Source organism: Rhinatrema bivittatum, chromosome 5, assembly GCF_901001135.1.
Source record: "Rhinatrema bivittatum chromosome 5, aRhiBiv1.1, whole genome shotgun sequence".
Lineage (NCBI taxonomy): Eukaryota > Metazoa > Chordata > Amphibia > Gymnophiona > Rhinatrematidae > Rhinatrema > Rhinatrema bivittatum.
In genome coordinates this window covers 311,934,338-311,959,830 of record NC_042619.1, presented here as the reverse complement: position 1 = coordinate 311,959,830, position 25,493 = coordinate 311,934,338, and the positions used below count along the sequence as shown (strand labels likewise).

The window sequence follows — 25,493 nt, the reverse complement described above, 5'->3', positions numbered from 1 at the left end:
CAGCCGCCGTTTCCATTCTTCTGTGGAATAACCCTTGAGGTTCAGCAGAAGCACTTTGCAGCACTCAAAATATTCTACAGAAAACCGAGAACTTTGGGGCATTTTTATTTAAGCCCAGGTTTCCAAGAACCCAAACCTGCTCCAAAGTTTTGCATCGGTCAGGGGTAGGGTTTTTTTTGTCAAGGGTGCGAGGCGTGAACGCTTGGCAGCAGAGAGTCTTGCATCGGGCATGCAGTGCAGCCTGGCACGTAGGAAGAGAGGGAAAGAAGGGGGGAGATGAGAGGGAAGAAGAGACAAAGGCAGGCTTTCTGCTGACATGCATTTAAAAAAAAAAAATCTAAAAATTCAGCAGAAAAAGCTGGTATTGGAGCTGTGGAGAAATAAAAGGGTTTGAAGGCGGAGGCTGTAATCAGTGGCTTTGCCGGGATTTAGCAGAATGTGCTGACGTAGCAGGAGAGGGGGAGGGAGGGATCGCCTGCTCCAACAGCCCATCCTCCACAGCCCGAGCACCCACGGCTCCCGCTCCTGGGGTGGGGGCAATCGAAGGCCAAGCCTCTGCAGCCAGAGCCCCCTCGGCTTCGCTTTAGCCAAAATCCAAAGCCCCTAAAACTGGACAACACAACTACAGGCGCAAGCCAATACGGCAACAGGTCCAAATCGCACAAAGCACATCTGCGGCAGAAACGAGGTCAGAGGCCCCTCTGTTCTAGAGATCTCTGGTCTTCCACGCTGCCGGCCACAGGGCGACATTTTATATCATCATATGAACAGTAGAGGTGGGGGCACTCTCCCCCCCCCCACCATTCGTCGCCACAGGATTCACCTGGAAAGTACGAAAACTTACCAAAGTGCTCAGTGCAGGGCGAGTTGGGGGTGGGAGGAAGGCGGTGGTGCTTAATGCAAGAAGGCTTGGCAGCCCGTCAGGGCTCCGGATCCAGAGCTGGCCTTGCATCAGGTTAGAAACACAGCAGATCGAGGGCAAGGAGCACCAAAGCCCTGGGAGGAGCAGAGCGCTGATGGATGGAGCAGGAAAACACTTAACTCCGGCAGCTATAGATTTCTTTCTTTCCCTCTGCCAGAGGTTAGGAGGGAGATGAAGACAAACAGGGTTGAGTGAGTGCCTGGGGGTCGGAGGTGAGCGCAAGGAGGTTACACAAAGCAGGAGGGAGGGCCACTCTTAGCTGCCATACCCCCCCCCCCCCCCCGTGCCAGAGTCAGCAACCCACCGCTTGGCACTTTGCTTCATCCTAGTGTGCTTATCTGCTTATCTTCACTAATTCCTCACCACGCTGCAGAAATGGCATGGGTGGCACCGGGGGGGGGGGGGGGGGGGGGGCAGTCAAGCAGACTGTGTCCCCTTGGCACAAAGGTAATACCTGGCATCTGTAATTAGGGCACCCTCTCCTGCCCAACAGCTACGCTCTGAAGGACGGGTGTGAGCAACTTCTGCTGGGGGGGGGGGGGGGCACCTCCATCCCAGCTGTGCCAGCCGAAAACCCGGAGCTCTTCTTAAAAGGCATCGGCTTGGAGAGCAGCGGGAAAGCTGGGAGGTCACGGCCATCTCAAGGATTAGAAGGCAGCAGACCACAGGGCAGAAAATATGAGGGGACAGGGGGAGGAAAAATGCCCTCTCCCTCCCCCCCAAAACAGCTGCTTTCCTAGATTAAGACCACAACTGCTGGGAAAGCAGGGCAGGAGCTGTGTGCGCGCAGAAGTGCAGATGCCAGCGAGAGCAAGGGCAGAGGGTGTCATTTTCCAAACAACAAAGTGAAATGTAGAACAGAGAGCAGCCCAGAGAAATGGAGCCAAGAAAGAGGAAAGAACATTTTGAAGCACTGAACATGCTGCAAGGGGGGGGGGGGGCCAGCACATTTTATTTTGGGAAATTCCTATGAATAAGTAGCTCTGCAGCATAATATAATGAAACAAAAGCCTGCCATGGTCCAAACGCACCCATTAATACTTATATTTATTATTCCTGTAGCCATTTGTGCTGTATTTCTAGCATAGGAGCCTCCGGCTGCTGCCGTCTCTTCTCCTAAAATCACACTGCAGCTGTCCGTGCTGTGTGCATTGTGGATATACTAGGGGGGGGGGGGGTATTGCTGGCAACTCTGCCTCCCAAATCCTGCGTGCATGAACAAAGAGGCTAAGATCAGACTGGGCTTGTGATTTCTGCAATGCTAGTAAAGTTTCTAACCAGCAGATAAGATGAATGGACACTCCTGGAATTAAATCACCAGGGTGAAAGAAAGGTAGACACGATAATGAATACATCACGTCAGAGCCTATAATAGGCATCTGTCCAGTGGGGATGGAAGGCAAGTCTCACAGTCTATCTCCCCAGGACAGCCCCTGGAGCCGGATGACGGGAACGACACAGGATGTCACTGGGGGCGATAATCGCGGGTGAGATCATCTGTGCCAGGCTTGGCACAAACATCTTACGTCACCTTGGGTGCTGCAGCTTTCCAGGGAGAGCTGTGTGCAAGTCTCACATGCTTCTATAAAAGGAAGGAACACAGTCACCATCGCCTGGTGCCACGACCAAAATTACGGCAGAGGGCAACTCTGAACCAGTCGGAGGGGAAAGGGGGTGGCAGGAGACATGGCTAAGAGATACCATTTCTGTAAATGGCTGTTCTGCCTCCCACCAGAGTGACCAGCATGCCACTCCACACTGCCAGCACCGTACAGGTATCCAGCGTGCAGCCGGAGCAGAAAACACTGCAGGAGCAAGGCTACAACAAAGAGGTAAAGAGCCAAGGTATCTTTCAAGCCGACAATCCCTATACCTATCCTGGAAGCAACTCAAGCTCTCACAGCCTCCCTCACACAGAAGGCGGAGACAGACTACAGCAAGGAGCAGGCACACAGGATTAAACACAGGGCTGGCCTCTGAATTCTCTCTTCCTCAGCCAAAACAGACAGACAATCTGGGGAAAATGACAGGGAACGTGGGGGGTGCGCAGACGTGCAGGTGTGGGGCTTTGTACAAAAGGTGTACCGGGAGGAGCTGGAACATGCGTTGGTGTACAGTCACGCAGGCTTGCCGGGCGCAGCGTGAACATGTCGGGGTCTGCAGTCAAGCAGGAGGAGTGTTTCTAGGAAGAAATCTCGTACTCACGTTTATAGTGAACAGTCTTCCTGGCGACAGAGTTCCACTCCATCGCTTTAGTCCACGTGCTCAGCAGCGCCATCACTGCCCACAAGCCGGCAGCCAGCACCTCAGGGCCCAGCATGGCAGGATTCTCCGCCTCCCCCTTCCACGGATTATCCCAAGTGCCTCCAACAGCTCACCTCCGATCTCTGCCTGCAGTCGGCTCCAGTCGTGCCCCGTTACTGAAGAAAGAAAAAGGGAGAGAGAGCTCACGGTTACACGATCGGGAGGGGATAAATAATGGAAGAGGAGCGTCAGCAAGGACAGACACAGGAAACGAAAGCCTGAGCTTCCAAGGGGGACCATGCCAGAGAGACTGAAGGGTGATCATCTGCTCTGACCAGAGACTGTCCACGCAAAAGCAGTACCTGAGCAAAAGAGAAGCCTTCAGAGCTTACAAAGCAAACAATTTATCCCCCATCCCAAAAAAAGGTTCTGATTTAAAAAAAAAAAAAAAAAAGGAGTAGATTCCAAAAACCAAGGTTATTGTAGTATGATGGATTACATATAAATCATTACCAGCACATTAAAAGGATTTCAAGTACTTTAATCCTATACCCTAAAACAAGTTTTTAATGAAAAAACCAACAAAAAGTAAGAAAAACCCATTAAGACTTGGGCCTGCCTGGTAACTCGTGAGGAGGAGCTGGGTTTCAGTCCCAGGCCAGGGGTCTGCTCTCTGGACCAGCCAGAGCTGGGGGTGCAGTGGCAGCAGCGTTCACAGTTCCTTAGCGATGGGGAGAGAGCCCCAGTAAGAGACAAGAGGAAACTGCCAGGAAATAAATGTGCGCCTAACCTGTGCACAGATTGACAGTTAAGATATAAGGTTATACACAGTCCCTTACTGAGTGTATAATTTGCAATGCTACTTATTATGTTCTTCTGTTGTTTTTCCATCAGGTAGTGTTCCTTTTCTCCTCTTCCTGTTTTTCCCTCTCTTCTCTCGCCCCTTCTCTCTTCCTATCAACTCCCTCTCCCCCCACCCTGGTTTTTTGTAATTTTCTCCTTCAGTTATATTGAAAACCGGCATGATGTACCCACGAATGTTGGTATATAAAAGCAAATAAATAAATAAATAAAATAAATATCAATTTAAGCATCCTGTCTTCTCATGTCTATAAATCGTATTAACAAAAAAATTCTCGTCTAGGATGGCTGCATTATGCAGCAATCTAATGTTCACCAACTATGGACCTATGTATACCACATTTTTCCCCACAGAGATAAAATGAAAGAAAACCTGTATTGCACAGGTCCCTCAATGGTTTTGTAAGTCACATGATCTGGAAGCTGTACTCTGATTCGTCCATTCTAGGCCTCTATTCGTACATGGACCAGTTACTAGCTATACAGATGTAGGCCAATGCAATATTGGCCCGCGTTCAACAGGCGCTCATGATTGAATTTCCATGTGATGAGGGCTATTAGCTACGTGCTCGGCTGGACATGCGTTTTGGACACACCGACCTCCATTATGCATGGGGGGGGGGGGTTACGGACGCGCGTCCAATCACGTGTTGAGCCTCGCACTGCAGCCAGCTCACGGTATTGCATCGGCCTGACGGTGCTCTCTCTTTTTCGCTGCCCTGTGCAAACCGTTATTGCGCTGTCCCCATGGCCCTTCATGGGCTTCTTCCCCACCTCCAACAATGATATGAGGGTGGCATGAGGTGAGGTGGAGCACCAGATATCTGGTGGACAAACTGGGGTCATTTGTTCCCTGTAGTGCCAGTAGCCCGCAAGTTAGGGGGAGGGGGGGAAGCGACTGTTCCCATGGAAAACGGTAGTACCGGTAATCTACGCAAAATGTAAACGAAGAAAAATCTTGAAAATGTCGATGCCACTAAATATTTTGCACCCAATACAAAAAGCCTCAGGGCTGGTGGATATGCTCTTCGTATGAGAGCTCGTTATGCACCAGAAAAAGTCAAGTCAGCCAACAAAATCCAGCTGTTAACATGCACATTATGCATGGGAGACATATCCAGGACATTTTACACTGATGTGGAAATATTCTGAACCAGATCATCAAATGGTTTCCAATCTGGTGGGTCCGGCTTGATTTTCTGGCTCAGTCTCATCATCCCTCTGCTTTTTTCCCTTCTCTGGTGTCCTTTTTTCTTTTCTGTTTCCGTTCTCCTTTCTTTGTCTCTTTTCTTCAGAATGGATACTTTAATATTTTTACTCTCTTCCTTCTGTTTTATCTTCTCCTGCTTCTCTTCTTCCTCCTCGTCTTTTCCCATTTCTCCTTAGTCCTCTTTCTCCTATACTCCTGCTTCCATTCCTCCTCATTCACCTGGATCTTTCATCCACTAAATCCAGGGTCCTTTCTTTCTCACCCTCATTCCCAGTCCTTTCACTCTACCCCACAAAAACTCATGGGTCCTCTCTCCTGCCCATTGCCTCTCTGCCCTCCACACCAGGTTTGATCTTCCTTTTCCTCAGTTTCCAGAAAGCTCTCCCCCCAACCTTCATCCCCACCAGGATCTCCTCACATACCCCTCCCACCATTAAAAGGCTCTCCCTAGATCTCTCCCCCCACACACACATAAGCTCCCTGAACCCCCCACTCACCCCTGGAAAGCTCTCCCCACATTCTCATCCACTCCAAAGAAAGTTGTGATGCCTTCTTCTCATCTCTCTGCCCTTCCCATTCCCTCGCGATCCTCTCCTCCTGGGTCCCTCTTTGCAGCATGAGCCATGTGAATCCCGTGGATCTTGCAGCTCACACTGACTGACTGGCCCCCAACACACAGAAAGGAGATACTGCTCAGCGCCGCCCTTTCCTCCTGCCGGCCAAGGTGGGTGGTAAAGACAAGCTGGAATCCGCGCCACTGCCGACTCCACGGGCTTAGCTGCTCACTGCGCGACCCCAACCCCTGGCGCTATCCTGTGCATGTGCACTGTTCACACCGTGCCAGCCCTGCTGGCTATTACTTTTTAAAAACTTTCTGAAAATTTTAGAGAGAATTCCTACGTGACTTAACCAAGCGCCATCCTGCCATTCACAGGAAAGCAATGAACATTTTGCTATAGTTTTCCGCTTCTTACAAGTGGGAGCAAGCTTTTGCTGGTTTAAACAAGCATGAAGAGTAAGGACAGAAGTCGTCTCACTTCAGCTGAAGATGGAAACGGGGTGCACTTTATCTCAAATCCAACGCTGAAGTAAGTATTGGTGTGGTAGCAAACAAGCACAGGTTTCATGTTAAGGAAGGCAATTTCAGTCTTTATTTTTAGTTTCAAAAAATAAAACACTTTTTATGTATATATAGGCCTCTAAAAGAGATCAAGAGTTTTTAAACTTTATGGAGGGTGAACTAAACAAAAGAGGAGGATAAGAGGCCAAAATAAACTGATCCACAGAAAAATATTCCCTTCTCAAAAGAGCAGTGACAATTATTAGTGGATTATTCTATCTAAGAGTTACAGATCATGCTAACGTACCATGAGACCCAAATATTATTCCAAGGGATCCCGCACAGTAAAACGCTTGAGAAAGGCTGCACTAGGCAGTCTGGGGTCATTTAACCAGGACGGGGGAAGCAAGTACAGGAAAAACACCATTGAATGGCAAAGGTTTCTGAATTCGTTGACCCCCCCTGAGGCAGGCACTGCTATGCTGAAACGTGGCCAGTGTCAAGGATTATGGCTTCCGGAAGTTGAGAGAGGCTTTTGTTCGTTTATTCTTTTCTCTTTCCCGATATGTGTATACCTTTTTTTTTAAATGTGTACAATTTTAGTCACAGTCATTTAAACTGGTTAGTAACCGTAAGACAGCTATCATTTACAATGCCCCCTCCTCTCTCCTGATGAGGAACGTGGGGTCCTGTCAACTACACTGTCAGCTGTGCCAGTGGCCCCAGAATTGTACGTGCATCACACCTTCCGGCAAGTTCTACAAACATATTACATTCGTCTAACTCCTGTCACAGGGCGAGGAAGCTCCGCAGCTGGGTCCAGAACACCAGGCTCTGTTTTCTCAGTTGCAGGTCTCTCCCCCCCATTAGAGTGAACCAGTTACAGCAGCCAAAATGTCTTCCCCTCATTCATGTTTAGCTTGTTTGTATCAAAATGTGTATTCCTTACTCAAACTTAAAAACAAAACAAAAAAAAAAACCAACCCCTAAAATATCTGGAGATGCAAAAGAAATGATCTGCATAGGCTCTGCATGCAATGGTTGCACCCTTTTATCACTCGGTTAAATATCTTCTTGTAAGTTTGAGAACTCAATGTTCCTGTATCCTTGACCTATGCCCTCCCCCTCCCCTCTCCAGCTGGTTTCCCATCCTCTGCAGCCAACACCAGGAGAGCGGAGACCCCTCCACCCCTCCCCCCTCGCAAAAAAACAAGGACCAAGAGGATGTGCCCGGCAAATGAGCTCCAGGAGCTGAAGGATCTCTCTGTTAACAGCTTCTTCAAATCCCACCCCACAGAACACCGCAGGCTGGCACGGGAGGGAGCTCCCATCATGTGCTGGGCAGAGCCCTCTCTTCCTCCTCTCCCAGCTCGCCCAAGTGAGTGAGCACTATCCCTAAAACCCCAGGGGTCGAGTCTGTGTACAAACAGGGACTAGACGAAAGCGCCTTACCCTCCCCACCTCACTTTTTACCTTTCCTCCCAAAGGCCTCCCTTTCCCTAAAGGTAACCCAGGATCCAGGGAGACTAAAATCCAGTTCCAGCGTAGCCTGGGGACAGCAGGCACAGAGGCTCACACCTCTGCCCCATTCTCTCCCTGGCTTCTCGCTGTCAAGCTGGCAGCATCCTCGCATCACTTTTTCGGTTCAGATTTAAAACATCTTACGAAAGGCAGGTATCAGGTACTGTAGGTGGTTCCCTGCTCCAGAAAGCTTATCATGTGAGCTGTGTACCTCAGCCAATGAAGGGCCTTGACCAAGGCCACAAGTAGCATCAGAAAGAAGTGGGGATTTGACTGCTGATTTCCCCGGTTCTCAGCTCACTGCTCCAACCCCTGTGCCTAAGTCAGTGCTTTACTGATAATACAGCTTTGGAAATGCCCAACTAAATCAAAGCAGACAAAGTGCAGCTGCTAACATCTGTGCCCCCTAAGGAATACCCAATCAGGGTTATAATTAGCCACTTTAAATCCCACATGCTTTGTTTAAAAGTTTAAACAAAATAAACCACATTTTTGGGTTAAGGTTAATCAAAGCATCATCCAGCTCTCGTCGGCAGTACCCAGAGCAACTCAGTGTTTACTGGAATAAAACTGCAAGCCCTTTCCCACAGTCAGCGCTCCTGGGACCGTCCACACTGCACCAGGGGCCCGGAGGGGCCACGGGCTCCCTCACCAGCTGGCAGTGCCTCTGGCTTGGCCTGGATGGAGTCAAGAAGCCGAAGCATCCTTAGGCAGCAGCTGTTTCTCCTCTTCTCTTGCATCCCTTCCCCACAACATTTAACCTCTGCTGGGAGGGGAAATTAAGAGCTAAAATGAACCGATTCGAAAGAAAAAGCAGCTACTCCGCTCTCCCTGCTGCCTGAGAGCCAGATGTAATAAGACGCAAGTAAAATGTGTCTGCGTGTCTTACTGCTGGGGGAAACTCTCCGCACAAAACTAAAACATTCTGCAAAGTAAAGCACAGTCTTTATTAATCCATTTCCAATTTAATGCAGAAAGCAGTACTCAAAGATGCAGAATTTTAAATCTCTCGGTGTAGACTTCAACTAGGAACGAGATTGGATCATAAGACTCGCCCTACTCCTCTGGCCTGAGCCCCCATCCACTCTACTTCCCGGCCTAACCCCTTCACTCTCTCGAGTCCACGGCCTTTTCTCTCTCCCCCCCCCCCCCCCCAGGCCTGACCTCATTCTAGGCCCAATGTTCTCCATGCACTTACTTGCTTTTCATACACTCCCTCCATGATTTTACTAGTGCCCTATCCCTCCCATGCTCTTACCGGCTCCCTGACCTGTCTCTGCCATGCCTGACTTGCTGCTCCTCCCCCTCTCCCTATGGGTCTGACACCATCATTGTCAAACCTACTGCCTCCTTTCTGAGCCGCAGTCACTACCTCCCTCCCTCCAGGCAGGAGGGACAAACACTGACCTGGTCTGCCTGATGCCTGTGTGGCCAAAGCGGATGCCACCTGCCGGGCTGCGCCATGGCTCACTTCGCACCTGGGGCCACCCACGCCGATGCCGCACCAGAGATCATCATATCATCCCTCCCCCCCCCCCTCACCTTATCCCATCTACCTTTCTGCTGGGTGGAGCCAGCGATACCTCCTGCCTGCCTCCCGCCTCCCCGGCCAGCACCGATGATGCCGTCCCCTTCCTTCGGCTCTACGAGCAAAATGTGAGAATTCTGCACCAAAAAACTGTGCTGCAGCGTTGCAGAATTCTGCCAGGAGGGAAGAGAAGGAAGGAGGTAGCTGGTGAGGGGGATTTACAGCCCTTGATGCAGAGCAGTGGAAGGAGCCCTGGCGCCTGGTTCCTGGCCTCACGGACGGAGGCTGGAATGAGCCCCCAGTAAGAATCGTGGGAAGAAGGCTTCTGTTAAAAACAGGGGGGGAAATCCCCAGGCAATTGGAAATGAAAGCTCAGCACTGGTTCCGACTGAGCTTGCCGAAAAAGGAGAGGAGGAGGAGGAACTACGTGGCTAAACAAATAAACAGGGAAGGTGTACCTAGTGGTGAGAGCTATGGGCTGTGACCCAGGGGCACCGACATTCCCTGTGACGCTGCCTCAGTCACTTTAGCCCCCGTCCTCTCAGATAGCCACAGTAGATCATAAGCCCTTCGAGGCTTTTGTCGCTCCTGAAAAGTGCTGCAAACTGCGTGGAGTTAAAACTGGAAAAGGCTGCCTAGAAATAAAAAAAATGATCAAAATAAATCCTCCTCCTCCTGTTCTCACACACCTGTCTCTCTACCCCCTGCACGAGCTTCACAAGCCCCCTAGGAACAAAACTGAAAGCTCAGCTGAGCAGTCCCGAAACTCAGATTTCTGAACTCCGGAAAAGGTTGGGAATAAGCAGTAACAATTCCTCCCAGCAGAAGCCGCACTCCTCACTCACTACTTCATGAGGAAACAATACTGGGGGTCAGAGATCCCACAGGTAGGGCCGCTGAATCTCACTGGCCTCCCACATTACACATCAGAAGCACAGGATCAGCAACCATGGCCCCCTGCACCAGCACCACCACCACCACCACCACACAGCAAACGCCCAGTAATCCCAAGGCAAGGGAATGAGGAAGGGCTATCATCGCTCCACTCGGAGCAAAGACCCTTTCAGTCCCCGCTCCGGCCAGGTGCCCTTCTCAGCGCCCTCTGTGTCCCAGGAAAGGTTCACTTCCTCATGTTTCCTCTGAGCCTTCCTCCCGTGACAGCTCCACCTCAGATTTGTTTTTTTGTTTTTTTTTTTTCTTTAATGGAAAATGCTACCATCATGTCCTTTGATACTAAATAGGTATCAATGTTTCTATTAGGTTTCACTTTCCCCCTTCTTTCTTCTCAAAAATATTGTTTCATAAGCTTCCAAGTGCAGGCTGTTAAAGGCTTCTGCATCATTCCTCCTAACAGGAACCGGAAGTCCCTAATATTACTGCAGAGCCTCCCTAATAAAATACCCCAAAATTGACAAGATCACGAACGGGAAAGAATTAAAAAAAAAAAAAAAACGACAAGCATCTTGTTTTCAGTGTAAAAAGAAAGCAGGTCTGGATAATGAGGTGGCTGGAGCAGAAGCCATCAGACACGGTGAGCGAGTGCGGTGTAGGCGGCAGAGTTTGTATAAGAGTGAGTCCAAGCAGCTACAGAGCTGCGCGCTTCTTGCTTAGGAGGGACGTAGCCTCTAAATACTTCAGCCGGGCGTCCGTATTACCGAGAGAGAGAGAGAACCTCCATCTTTCTAACTGGGGACCTGGCACTTTAAATCTGTAACCATACGGCCTCCAAAGCTGAGCTAGGAGAGCCCTAGGGCCTATAATAAGGATGCTTATCTCTAGCTCCTTATTACTTCCAGCTTGTCACAAACACCCTCCCAAACAAGATCTTTAACCCTGCACTTCAGTGTATCCTAGTAGATGGGGCAGCCGGATACAATACTGTATAAGAACGTACATACTCATGGGGAGGAAGAAATTAATACACAATCTTATTGAACCCTGTGCAGATGGTTAAGATTTTTGTGTATAACTTGCTAGACTGAATTTAATAACATTATAATGGTTCATTCTAAACTATAAATAACATTTAACAACCAAAACCCGTACATGCTTGCCACATGATGAAAAGATCTAAATTACGCAGCTTTTCCACCTGGAGGGGCAGCACAGTGGTTAGAGCCAGAGAAGCCAGGATTCAAATCCCACTTCTTCCGGTGATACTCTTTGTGTCCTTGGGCAGGTCACGTCACCCTCCATGTCCTGTGTGCAAAGGACCTCTGCACAGCCGGCCTAGAAGAGATGTAACTGTTTGTGTCACACCACATACACACCTTTTAACTCTTTGTTCTTTTCAGCCTGAGCCTTTCCATAACAGTTTTAGAGAATTGAAACTCTACAATATACAGCTGCACATTATTGGAATGATTTCTCTCTCCCTCCAAGGGCTGAATTATTATCCAAGCTCTATGGATTGGATTTTGGATTTAATTACGTGCTTTTCCACCTCAAAGCTGAAGGTGAGTTATAAACACAGGTACAGTTAGTAGGTCCCTGCCCCAGAAGGCTTAAAATCTAAGACTAACCATTATATTATGCCATCCAAATAGAGGGACGTGGACTGTTTTCCCAACTCTTTTATAAGTAGCTTGTCCAAGGGATATTCAAGATTAAAGAACATTCTGCACTTTACGTACAAGTGAAGCTCCACAGAGCAGTGAAGACAGCACTGCAGTAATGTTTTCATGTAAGCAGATTTATAGAGTTTGCAGTGTAGACAAGGCAGGCCTCTGGTGTCCTTTCATAGCTACAGGGATACTCCAACTCACCTTTGGTTTATTCTCCAAGTCGCTGGGTGGCTTAACGTTAGGCTGTGGGTACTTTGGCAGGAAGCTGTGCAGTATAGGAGAGCTCTGAAAGCATTGGTACTACTACAACCTACCAAAGGAAACCACCAACACATGACCGTCAACACATTTTTAATCAAAGCCCAGCTACCAAACATATCCCAAAAACTTAGAAGATATGAACACAGTAAGGTGGCTGCCTCAGGAAGCAGAAGCTGAAGGTCACACCTCTAACCAGGGTACCCCAACTCCGCCCTTGTGCTATTCAATCCAACCCTACTCACAATGCCCCTTCTTCTCCATCAATAAACCATTTGCTACTCACAGCCAGATATATATATATATGCCTATGGATTCAGGTTTCTAACCAAGTGACAAGGTCATTTTTGCTTTTGGAAGGCAGCAGTCACATTTATTGCTGTGTCTAAGTCAATAGCAAGGAAGCTGCCTTACTAAACTGGAGTCAAATGAAATCAGCAGAACTCAGAGGGCTTCTCTTACAGTCAGCACTATGCCTAAAAGAAAGGAAAAGAGAAGAACAACATTTTTCTCTCATTTTAGACAGGAGGTTTAACCCTCCTGCTTTGGAAATGACAGTTGTGTGGCAGCTTGTAAACCCCTCATATTATAGAATCTCAACCTAAAGGCCCCCTCTCTGCTCACAACTCAGACCCTTCTCTTGGATCTCTGCTATAACAAAAAGGTCCCCACGGGTCTCTGTAATTCACAAAAACGCTTTTCTTAAGTTTCCCCCTTAAGAAGAAAGATATACCCTAGGGAATCCTGCTGCTGCAGATAACTGTATGTGTAGTTTTTGCTTTTGATTCACTTCACGTCTTTTCATTGGTATCTGAAGGTGAGTTCCATTCAGGTACACAGAAGGAAGGCATCTCCCCATCCCTGGAGGGGGCACCGTGAGTATGAACGAGACGGACCTGGGACTCAAGAGACTGCTGGATGAGTGTTTTATGAATGCAATATTAGGTTTAGTGAGAAGGTAAGGAGAAAAAGAAAGCCCAAGACATTTTATTAAGTTGTTAAATTTGAATATGTAGAAGGTTTAATTGGATCCAGAAGCACTATCATATGCTAAATTGTTTATTGCACTGTAATAATCTTATGCCAATAAAAAGTATTTGGGGAAAAAAAAAAAGAGGTCACCAGTCAGAGTACTTTCTAGGGGAAAAAAAAAAAAAAAGACACACAAAAAGGGGTTAAAATAACCTGTGTGTGAATTATATATCCAAGCCCCCGGCTCAATTCTATTATTTCACACCATCGTCCAAAAAGGAAAAAAAAAAAAAAAAAAAAGGATAAGCAGAAAATGGCCTGATGCCAGCAAAAACAATGTTTTACTGTACTTTCCCCCTTCTATTTGAAAGCAAGCTGTACTTAGAGATGTGTGTGGAAGCAATAACCTGTCTGTCCTGAGAGAGAGAGCAGGACTTGCTTACCTGTAGCTGCTGTTCTCCAGGGACAGCAGAATACCCATTCCACAAACTCCTTGGCTTCTGTGTGCACTTTTAAATGTTTCCATGCCTTCCCTGATCACCACAAAGGAAAAACCACCTGCAAACTGCCCACTCATACACCTTACCTGGCAAAAGCATGCCCCACCCCCCACCCTTTGCTTTCAAGAGAAAAGAGAGGGCCACACCAAATGAGGAATCAGCAAGGACCTTGGTAAGCATTTGCTTAGAGGGACCGTGTTTAAAGCGTGCCCGATGGGTGGAACGTTCCTCCTCTCTCCTCGTATTTTCTGCATGAAACGGGGAGAAAAACCTCCTAAAACAGAGCCCACTGCCCTCACCCACCACTGGTGAGCAAGTCACAGGAAGCAGCAGGGGCCTGGCATGCAGACTTCGCACCCATCCAGCCCCCTATCTTAGAAATAAAGAGGGGGCTTTGTTTCTGAGTGGGGAGGGAAGAGATCCTTTAGTTCTATAAAACTCAGAATATGGAGAATTTATCCAAAATAAAAAAAAGGGTTACTCACCCACTGCCACTAAAGAGACCTTTAGACCCAGTTTAGCCAGTGATGCCTGTACAAGGACACAGGCAGACTCCCGGGTCCTGAGACCAGGAGGAACACCCGCCCCCAAAGGGCTTAAGAAATCATGTTCACAAGCTGATGACCGACCGGAGGGCAGCTTTCGTGCTGGAAGTGGAGAGGAAAGGTCTTCAGAGCAGAAAGAGGCAGTGGCTAACACCAAGAGTTGTTCCCATGCATGGAAACAGGATACACCACCCCCCACCCCAGCCCTGGGGTCCCACGTCCGTCCGGAGAGGGAAAAAAAAAAGAGAGGAGATAAGCAATGGGAGGCCACAGCCCTTCCCAGGAAACCCAGCCCGCTGACGCACCGGCAGGCTCCATGCTAGCCACGAGTTTATTCATCTGCAAGGGGTACGGTGCTGAAGTGTGAGCTCTGGAAGGGGCGACCCCGATGCTCACATCAACGCCATCTGGGGTGGAAGTAGCCCCGGCTTCCCGGTACAGAGCAGGCACAGCAGCCCCCCCTTCAGCTCGCAGAATGGCAGAAGTCACCCAACATACAAAGAAAATCCTTCCTGATCCTGGGGAGGCCACCCCTATCAGTGACACCAGTAACCTCCAGGAACTCATCCAAACGTCATGACAAAGCTTTGACGTGGCTGGAACTGACTCAGTAGAAAGACTCCTTTCCTCTGACTCTGCTTAACAAAACACAGGCTAAATCCTGAAATAGACCGGCTTGCATCTTCCTTGGCTTTATTGCTTCCTTTTAATCATCGTATTCACAAATCTCCTTTCCTTCATCTCATGCTTTTTGGAATAAGTGATGTGAAACTTATAAAAACCCTCTCTCTTAACCCCCCTCCCCCCCATTCCTTGAGCTCATCTGTCAACTCTCCGTGCTGTGTTCAGGCTTTACATGCACGGGTGCAATGTCTGCTGAGGCTTAAAATAATAAGCAGCACCATCAACTCTCTACTCTCCTATTACTTAGCTACACCTAAAAGTTATTACATCTAAGATGGGATGATTTAAAAAAAACAAACAAACACACACTTATACTATCATCTCCTCAGGAAAACCAAAGCTCATTTTTAATAACCATTTCCTGCAAACCCCGCTTTAAATTTCATTATTCTTAAATTGGAGGTGAGGAAGCTTTGTTCCAACATTGGTTCTGGAAGAGACAAATGATGCAGTCCCCAAGACGCCCTCCATCCCTGCTCACCCAGTTTGGGGGCCACTCCTTGTCATTTCAAACTCTCTATTTCAGCTGTTCTACAGCAGGCGCTATGCACCCTCATACACGGGTAAACCCAGCTCCCTCTTCGCACCCAGTGCCATGCAGGGAGCAGCCTCACACTGAACACTCAGTAATCTTCCAGAAGAGGCGGGGCCTAGTGGTTACAACGATGGGCTGGGAACCAGGATTCAAATCCCACCACTTCTCTCACTGACATCTTGTGATCTGGGGCAAGTCGCTTTATCTCCCATTTCCTCAGGTATCCACTTGGATTGTAAGCTCTCACCATTGTACAGTGCTTCATTCATCTAGTAGCACTATAAACATGCTAAGTATTACTATTCTTACTCCCAGATTTGTTCTGGTGAGCACCAACATGCTCTGAGCCCTGTAATCTGCTGGCGTATCAGACATTTTCTCTACCATAAATCACAGCTGCTCTGGACCTAAACTGTCCAGAGCCTGGGACGAGGGAATAAAATCTTACAACCCCTGCCAGTGTTTTACCCCTAGCAACACTGCCACTACCTTCCCACTGCTCTCCACCCCCAGCACAAGATTACTGCAGGCAGGCAAAAATCCGAGGCATCCTTCATATCTCCACCATCCCAGAGTCACTGAAGGGGAGAAAAAGTCTTAGTAAATCCGGCCCTCAGTTTCTTATTGCTCCCCCACCCCCCCCAAAAAATCAGAGAACAGGAGTCCATGCACACACACAGTCTCTCCCCCACTGGCCAACTGAGTGCCCCACAACTGATCGGGGGTGGGGGGGGGTGGAGGAGAGTACAGCCCCTTCTGTTGTGCCCCCTATCCATGATCAGATGCTAAAAAAAAAAAAAAAAAAGGGCAGACCAGCATACTGTGCCTCGCTCCCCACAGATACCCTGGCCTAGGGCGGCAGGAGCTGATTGAAGATTTCTTACTTTCCACCTTCCTGCTCCAGTCCCTCCCCTCCCAGTCAGCCCATAAGGAACAAAAGAGAGCAAGAAAAACCTGTTCTGCTCCACAATCCATCCCCTCCCCTTCTGTCCTGTCATGTCCATTGGTCTCCTGCCCCCACCAGGAGGATCAGTTACAGAGGATCCTCCCTGCCTCTCACATTCTATCCCCCAGATCCTGAAGCCTCCTTTCTCTTCAAATCCTGCAACCACATTCCCCCAAGATCTTCCCTCCTCTTCCTGATTCTCCTATCTTTAACTATTGAAAGTTTATCTTTCTTGATTGACTGCCATTTTAATTATTGGGTATTATGTGATGTGTCTGCTGTTTGAAGTATTTTATTGGTGTTTAGAGAATGTTTAATAATTTTGTAAGTTTTTAATGGTTTGATGTTCTATTTATCAGTTGTTTTGAAACATTTAATATATTAGTCTAGTTTTAGAATTATTTTATATTACTTGAAAAGTGTATAAATAGAAATGCGGAAACAAAAACTGAACTGGAAACAGCAAGAAGCCAGACTGAGTGTATGCAGTGCAACAATGGAAAACTAAAATATTTACTTGGTGGTCACTTTATTCTGTATTTGGTGAGGGTCTGTCTGTGTTCTACATGTGTGACCCAGGTAAGGGTATTCTGCAAGCTTGTAATTTTTGTGTAGGAATCTATAGCAGCTTGGCTTGTTCTGTTTTCCTAACAGGAGGTGTATTGGTGTTTAGGGCCTGGTTAAATTTTTGTAGTGCTGCCTTTTCATAGGTAGGGTTGTTACTGTCTGAGTGAGTTCCATAATGCAGGTGTAACTTTTTGCACATTAGTTTGTGTGCATTTATTGCAGATCCTAGGAGTCTCTTAGGTGCTATATTTCTGTTTTGCACACAATGCAGAGTGGCTTTTTTGGGTTTCCATTCCAGTTTCTGTCTCCATATTTGTACTTTATGGTCTTTCTGTACTTGGTGAAGGTCGATTCTATGTGTATGACCGAGATGAGGCATCTTACTAGCATGCAGGCATTTGTATCAATCTTATTTGTTGTGTTTTCTCAGTAGGACATGCATTGGTGGTAAATTACTGTTTTTTCATAAGGAAGGCTATTGCACCTGGTAGGAGAGTGTTTATGTTGCTGTTACTGAAAGGATACCAGAAATATCTTCTTTGCAATGTAAATTGAAAGGGGAATGTCCTAGTTCTGTTCTGCACCCACTGTTAGGGGTCAGGGTGGTTCCTGTAGATAAAGAGTGCATGTTTACATTTTGCCCTGTGACGGTCACATGTTCAGTGCGTCACGCATGTGAGAACCATCTTTCAGGTGTGTCCCAACAGAAAAAAGGCTCTAGGTGATTCCCTCTCTCAACCTCTACCATCTCATCCCCCACCTCCCCAACATAATTTGGAGGAGAAATCCATTAACTGTGATTAATCAAGGTGACTTAGAAAAAAGCCACTGCTATTACTGGCACTACTGTTATTACTGGCATCAGTAGCATGGGGGCTACTTAGTATTTGGGTACTTAAAAGGCCACCTTTACTTACCCTCTCCAGCAACTCTCCTGCTCCTTTCCCTTGTAGGCCAATAGCACACACCAGAAGCAGCATGGCTGCTGAAGTTCTGTCTTCATGCTCCTCTTCCTTAGGATGCTTGACTAGTATCTCTCTCACACACACACGTCACCTCCCTGACCAACCTCTCTCTTTCACACACATACACACCAGTCATTTCCCTGACCAGTCTCTTGCTCTCGCACACCAGTCACTTCCCTGACCAGCCTCTTGCTCTCATACATTTTCTCTTACTCACTCACACACACACACACACACGCTTCTCACACACATTCTCTCATAAACTTAGACACATGCTGGCTCACTTTCTCTGTCTCACTCACCCCCACCCCCACCCCAGCACACATGGCAGCTACAGCACAAGGCAGCCAATATGCTGCTATTAAAAGCAGAGTCCTTACAGACTGGAAACTGCAGCAGGAGTGACCTCCCCCCACTCCACAGCGGTAAGAAGGCAGCACTCAGCTACCTGTGCTGTGATCATTGCGGCACAGAGCAGTCAGCTGAGAATGTAATTCTATGCTTTTTCTTCTCCCCACCCCAGCCTATTATTTTTTTGCAGTTTGATTATTACTTTTATATTTTCTTCCTGGTGTCATGCTGGCGAGAGAAGGGGAGGTCGGAGCTAGGCCAAGGTGGCGTAATCCTACAGCTAAAAGCCCCAGCAGGAACAACAGCAGTGTTGGTCTTGTTGAGGTGAGGGGAAAAGGAGAAGAGCAGTGGGTGCGCGACACACCTGCCGGTGCTTCACGACACACCGGTTGAGAACCACTGATCTAGTGCATGGGAGGGTCAGAGTGGAGTGATAGTTGGAGAGGGACCACCCCCTTGCTCATTTGTTTTGGTAGTCACCAAAATTCACATAAGGGCATGTGAATTTTCAAGTACTAATATGGGGTCACATCAGCTAAAGGTTTGGGAAGCCTTGATCTAAGACAAAGCCCCATAGTTTCCTGTGACAGCTCAGGAATAGATTCTGCAGCACATTTTTAAAATATAAAAGATGGAAATATTTGCTAATGTAGCCCCTGGTAAACAAAATAGTTTGCAAAGTATAAACTGCAGAGGATGCACTGTGGGCTGTGTGATTTCCCCCTCAGGGAAGGTTCCAGATAACACAAGGCTGGTCAGAGGGAGCGTATGGTGACACTTGACTGACATACGTGCTCAGCCCCTGGAGGTTGGGTTTTATATAACCCTGCCTAGAGCAAAGGTGGATGGCTCCCCCGGGGTCACAGTGTGAAGAGAAGGCAGCAGGCCGAACCCTCTCCAGGGCTTTCAAGGTGGAAGGAGGAGAAACTGGCAAAGCTCCTCCAGCAGGGTCTCAGGGGAGCCCGGGTAAAGCATCCCATTTCCTCTTACTGAAGGGAAGTGAGTGGTCTGAAGCCATCCCAGAGATGGGAAGGGAAGTGAGTACTTTGTAAATCGTAAAGAGGGATCTTTGCATTGTGCCCTAACTCAGGTTGCATAGAGATGTACATGGACTGTAATTTAAAGTGTCTGAGGCCTTCAGGAAGCAAATAGAAGAGTCTTTCTGGAGTTTCTAAAAGAGCTCTAAAAAGTCCTATTCTCACACCCTCCATCCCTACCGCCAATCCTCTCACCCCAAGCTTTTTTTTATAATGCCCAACTAAATCCTCCATCATCCCATCCCCATCTTTTTCCTTTCAATCCTTTTTTCACATTCCTTCCAGCTGATCCCCTCTCATCTCCACCACCTTCCTGTCTTACATCCCTCCTCTCTCACTATCTACAGCCAATCCTTTCTGCCTGATTAAACTCTCAAGCCACTCCTACATCTGATCTCTCGTTTCAAATAGCCCCTCCAAGAATCCTCCGTTTATTGGGCCCCAGGCCAAAGGCGGATTACAACTGGCAGGAAGAGAAGATGGCCTGATGACCATGGCTATACTTTGCTTTGTAGGTTCACTAGTGAGTAAGGAGAGAGAAGCATGGCAATCTCCACCAACTCACGTTGGTGGAGATTGCCACCAACGTGGCACGTACTCTGCGCCCTCCCTTCCCCTCATGGCTGGTTCTGAGCCTGATGGTGATCTGCAAGCAGTAGCAGCATCAGTAATGAGAGTCAGTAAGGAGCCTCAGATCCAGTCCAAGTTCACAGGCCCTGCCACAGCCCTGATCCCTCATTGTGCAGGGCTTCCTATTACCACAGGAACTCCAGAGCCTGCGAATGTGTGTTGGCTCACAGGCACTACAATGACTTCCACTACTAATGCTGCTGCTCATACCTGCAGGGCAGTGAAGCTAAGGCACTTGGGACCCCAGCTGAAGGGTGTGTAACCTCATTTATGGTCCCGACTCAACAGTTTGGGAAGCCCTGCCTTAGATCGTCTGCTCCCTGTTACATAGTAACATAGTAATGACAGCAGATAAAGACCAAATGGTCCATCCAGTCTGCCCAGCAATTTGCTTATAATAGCAACTGCCACTCTGTGCAGGTTGTCCCTGTTGATCTGTACAGGTTACCCCCATGCAGAAATGTTACACCACCCTTTCTATATGCCTTTAGGGATCCACAGTGTTTGTCCCATGCCCTTTTGAATCCATTAACTGATCTCAACTTCACCACCTCTTCTGGGAGAGCATTCCAGGCATCCATCACCCTCTTGGTGAAGAAATATTACCTGATATTGGTTCAGAGTTTCCCCCCCTAGTTGTACTGTTTTCTTTCCAGTAGAAAAGGTTTGAAGTTTGTGCATCATTAATACCTATCACGGATTTGAAGGTCTGTATCACATCTCCTCTGAACCTTCTCTCCTCCAGGGTGTACATATTTAGATCCTTCAGCCTCTCCTCGCAGGTCTTCTGAAACACAACCCCCCACCATTTAGGTCACCTTCCTCTGAACACTTTCCATGCCGTCTCTATCCTTTTAGAGACATGATCTCCAGAACTGAACACAGCACGCCAGGTGAGGCCTCACCAAGGATCTGTACAAGGGCATTATCACTTCTCTTTTTCTGCTGGTTATGCCTCTCTCTATGCAGCCCAGCATCTTTCTGGCTTTAGCTATCGCTTTGCCACATTGCTTTGCCATCTTCAGATCACCAATCACCCCAATATCCCTTTCCTGTTCAGTGCATGATAGTCTCTCTCGCCCCCATCATATACAACTCTTGTATTTCTGCACCCCAGGTACAAAACTCTGAATTAGCTGTCAAATCTTCAACCACTCTTCAATTTTCTTAAATCACTTTTCATTCTCTCTACTCTTTCAGATGTCTCCATTCTGTTGCAGATCTCAGTTATCATCTGCAAAAAGGCAAACTTTTTCTTCTAACCCCTTCGCAATGTTGCTCACAAAGATATTGAACAGAAATGGTCCCAAAACCGATCCTTGAGATACTCCACTTACCACCATTCTCTCATCAGAGCAGGTTCCATTTCTCATTACACATTGTTTCCTGTCAGTCAACCAGTTAGGAATCCTCACCACTTTGGTGGCCACTAATTCAGGACCATATCAAAACCTGTGCTGAAATCCAAGTAAATCACATCAAGCATGCTTCCTTGATCCAGTTCTCTAGTCACCAATTAAAAAAGTCACATCAGGTTTGTCTGACAGAACCTTCCCCTGGTGAATCCATGCTGCCTCAGGTCCAGGAACCCACTGGATTGTAAATAGTTCACTATCCTTTCCTTCAGCAGAGTCCCCATTAATTTCCCCACCATCAAGGTGAGGCTAACCGGCCTGTAGTTTCCAGCCTCTTCTCTGCTCCCACTCTTGTGAAGCGGGACCACCACCACTCTTCTCCAGTCACTCAGCACCATCCCGTTTCCAGGGACCTATTGAACAGGTCACACAGTGGACCCATCAGCACATCTCTGAGTTCCCTCAGTATCCTGGGATGTGCCTCATCAGGCCCCGTGGCTTTGTACACTTTCAGTTTTCCTAGCTCTTCCCATATATTATCTTCTGTAAACAGAGTTTCATCTACTCCACCCCCTTCCAATTTCTTGTTAATTAGCGATGGTCCATCTCCGGGGTCTTCTTTAGAGGACACTGAACTGAAGTATTTGTTTAATATTTCAGCTATTTCTTTGCCTTTCTCCACTATGAGCCTCACTTCTTTCTGTGATATATGTGAAAAATGTTTTGTCACCTCGCTTTACCTCTTTGGCAATCTTTTATTCTGCTTGACCTTTTGCTTTCCTGATTTCTTTTGTCTCCCTCAGGTTCACCAGGTATTCTTCCCTTTGATCCTCTTTTCAGGATTATTTATTTATTTAAAGGCTTTTTCTATGCCGACATTTGTAAGGCACATCATGCCGGCTTACATTGAACTGAAAAAGTAAATACAAAGAACAAAAACCGAATCATGGTCATAGCAAAACAAAGAAAAAGGTATAACAAAAGGCGAAATAAATATAAAGGAGGCATTATAAAACAGATATTCGAGCAAAAGGGCAGGGATGAAAGGGAAAAAGGGAACTTTATACAGTCAAAACAAAGTTATCTTAGCCAAGGATTCATGGGTCGGGGGAGTTCCAAACAAGATTCAGGGAAGGGGAAGGTAGCGTACCAAAGAATCAGGGGAAAGGAAGAGGGTTGGGAGGTGCTAGAGGTGGAGGGTGCGGGGGGAGGCTGGCTAGGGAAGGTCAATAGCGAGAACTGTTTAGGCTAAGGTCTACGTTATGTTTGTATCGGGGTAGGCTTGCTTGAAGAGCCAAGTTTTGATTCCTTTTTTGAATTTGGTGAGAGACGGCTCTATACGGAGGGGGGCGGGGAGCGAGTTCCAGAGGGAGGTACCAGCTATGGAGATAGCCCTTTCTCTGGTGAGGGACAGATGCGCAGACTTGAGGGAAGGGGTGTGTAGGGTGCCTGCACGGGCACTTCTTATGGGGCGGTTCGATGTGCGGAAGCGAGGCATTTCTTCGAGCCAGGTGTGGTTGAATTTGTGTAGTGAGCAGTGAAGGATGGTCAAGGCTTTGTATTGAGATCGGAAGGCGATAGGTAGCCAGTGCAGTTCCTTTAAAATAGGGGTGATATGTTCAGTTTTGCGGGTATTTGTTATGACTCTGGCCATGGAGTTTTGGAGGATCTGGAGTGGCCTGATGGTGGAAGCCGGGAGGCCGAGTAGCAGGGAGTTGCAGAAGTCCAGTTTTGCAAGCATAGTGGTCTGAACTACAGTGCGGAAGTCTTGAGCGTGTAGTAAGGGTTTGAGTTTTCTGAGGACATTTAGTTTGTAGAAACCACCTTTGAGGAGGGAGTTGATGTATGGTTTGAAATTTAGTTGATGGTCTATGATGACACCCAGGTCTTTTACTGATCGTAATTGGTGTGGTGTATTGGTTGTGTTCTGTAGTGTAAGGTGGGTGCCATCAGGGTGGTTGGAGACGATGAGTAGTTCCGTTTTAGCTGCATTCAGAGCTAAGTGGAGGTTGGCTAACATGGATGTTATGGAGGAGAGGCAAGATTCCCAGAAGAGCATGGATTCGTCAATGGATTTTTGAATCAGTATGAGAATCTGCACATTGTCTGCGTATAAGAAAAATTTCAGTCCCAGGTTGGAGAGTAATTGGCAAAGTGGTAGGAGGTAAATGTTAAACAAGGTGGATGATAGAGAGGAACCTTGGGGGACACCTTGTGTGATTGGGATGTGTGAGGATTGGTTTCTGTCAATTTTTACTATGTATTCTCTCTGGTTAAGATAGGAGGAAAACCAGGAGAGGGCGTTGCCAGCAATGCCTATTTCTGCCGGGCAGGTCAGTAGGATTTGGTGATTAACGGTGTCGAAAGCTGCCGAGATGTCTAGGAGGGCAAGCAAGTAGGAGTTTCCATGGTCCAGGCCTTTGAGAATGGTATCTGTCATGGATAGTAAAAGGGTTTCTGTGTTACGGGCTTTACGAAAGCCCGTAACACAGAAACAGGGTGGAGGATGTTGAAGTCTTCTAGGAAATCGGAGAGTTGTTTGTTAACCACCCTTTCCATAATTTTAGAGATAAAAGGCAGGTTGGAAATCGGCCTGTAATTAGCTGGGTCCGAGGTTGGGGTTTTTTAGGAGGGGTCTTACTACAGCAAGTTTGAGTGGGTCTGGGATGCTGCCATGTGTGATGGAGCAGTTGATAAGTTCAGCGATGGGTTTTGCAATGGTGGAAGGGATGGAGAGGAGGGTTTTTGGGGGGGATGGTGTCTAGGATGTGGGATACTGGCTTCATCTTCTTTAAAATAGCCTCAATTTCCGTGTTTGTCATGGGGTTAAAGTTTCTAAGTTTGGTCTTGTTATCATTGCATAGTGGCACGAAAGGGGGGGGGCTTGGATGGAAAGCGGGTAAGGATGTTGTCAATCTTATTCTTGAAGTATACTGCTAGTTCTTGGCATCTGTTTTCAGCATTGTCCCCATTGATTGTGGTAGTGGCAGGGTTTGTGAGGTCTGAGACAAATGCAAACAAAATGCTTTCTTTTTGTCTTTATTTTTCCAGCCACGTCCTTTGAGAGTCGTATTCGTTTCTTAGTCCTCATACTTTTATTTTTCTATTATATAGATGGTTGCTGTTGTAATAGCTCCTTTTAATTTGGCCCACCTCTCTCAGTCTTCTAGTTCTTCCTCCAAGAACGTCCCCATTTCGACAAAGCCCGTATTTCTGAAATTCAAAACTTGGGTCTTTCTGCAACTTCTACATATCTTATTTGCGATATCAAACCATACCGCCTGGTGATCACTGGTGCTCAGAAGGGCACCTGCTTGGACATTAGAAACATTATCTCCATTTGCGAGTACCAGGTTGAGTATCACACCCTCCATCGTGGGTTCCATTACTATTTATTTGAACAGAGCCCTTGAAGGGCATCCATTATTTCTCTATTTCTCAAAGATTCCGCAGAAGGTACATCCGGCAGATTAAAATCCCCAATGAGCAACACTTCTCCCTTCTTTCCCAATTTTTGGATATCTTCAATGAGTTCACTGTCCAGCTCTACCAACTGAATCGGAGGCCTGTAGACCACACCGATACAAATTGAAGCACCATCCTTTTTTTTTTTTTTTTTTTTAAGAACAGCCCATAATGCTTCTTCCCTATCCCACATCTCTTGCATTTCAGTTGTTTGGATATTGTTTTTGACACAAGGCACTACCCCACCCCACCCCTTTCCTGTTCTCTCTGTCCTTCCTTAAGTTATACAACCTCCTATCAGGCTGATACAGTACAGTGCGCTCCGGCAGAGCGCACTGTACTGTATTAGGTTCGGGGGGGGTTGGACGCGCGTTTTCGACGCGCTAGCTTTACCCCTTATTCAGTAAGAGGTAATAGCGCGTCGAAAACGCGCGTCCAACCCCCCGAACCTAATAGCACCCACAACATGCAAATGCATGTTGATGGCCCTATTAGGTATTCCCGTGCGATTCAGAAAGCAAAATGTGCCGCCAAGCCACACATTTTACTTTCAGAAATTAGCGCTTACCCAAAGGTAGGTGTTAATTTCTACGGGCACCGGGAAAGTGCACAGAAAAGCAGTAAAAACTGCTTTTCTGTGCATCCTCCGACTTAATATCATGGTGATATTAAGTCGGAGGTCCCGAAAGTTAAAAAAAAGTACAAAAAAAAAAATTTGAAATAGGCCCGCGGCTCGAAAACCGGACGCTCAATTTTGCCGGCGTCCGGTTTCC

General features: G+C 47.4%; 1 protein-coding gene across 2 annotated transcripts in view; it reads right to left on the bottom strand.

Moving 5' to 3' along the window:
* SEMA4C (semaphorin 4C) overlaps positions 1-25,493 on the bottom strand; it is a 76,662-nt gene that overhangs the window by 37,459 nt on the left and 13,710 nt on the right. For both annotated transcript variants that reach the window (XM_029604318.1, XM_029604320.1), the window contains exon 2: positions 3,128-3,342. In XM_029604318.1, the coding sequence (XP_029460178.1) occupies positions 3,128-3,242 (115 nt within the window). In that variant the 5' untranslated portion in view covers positions 3,243-3,342. The remainder of the gene's footprint in view (positions 1-3,127; positions 3,343-25,493) is intronic.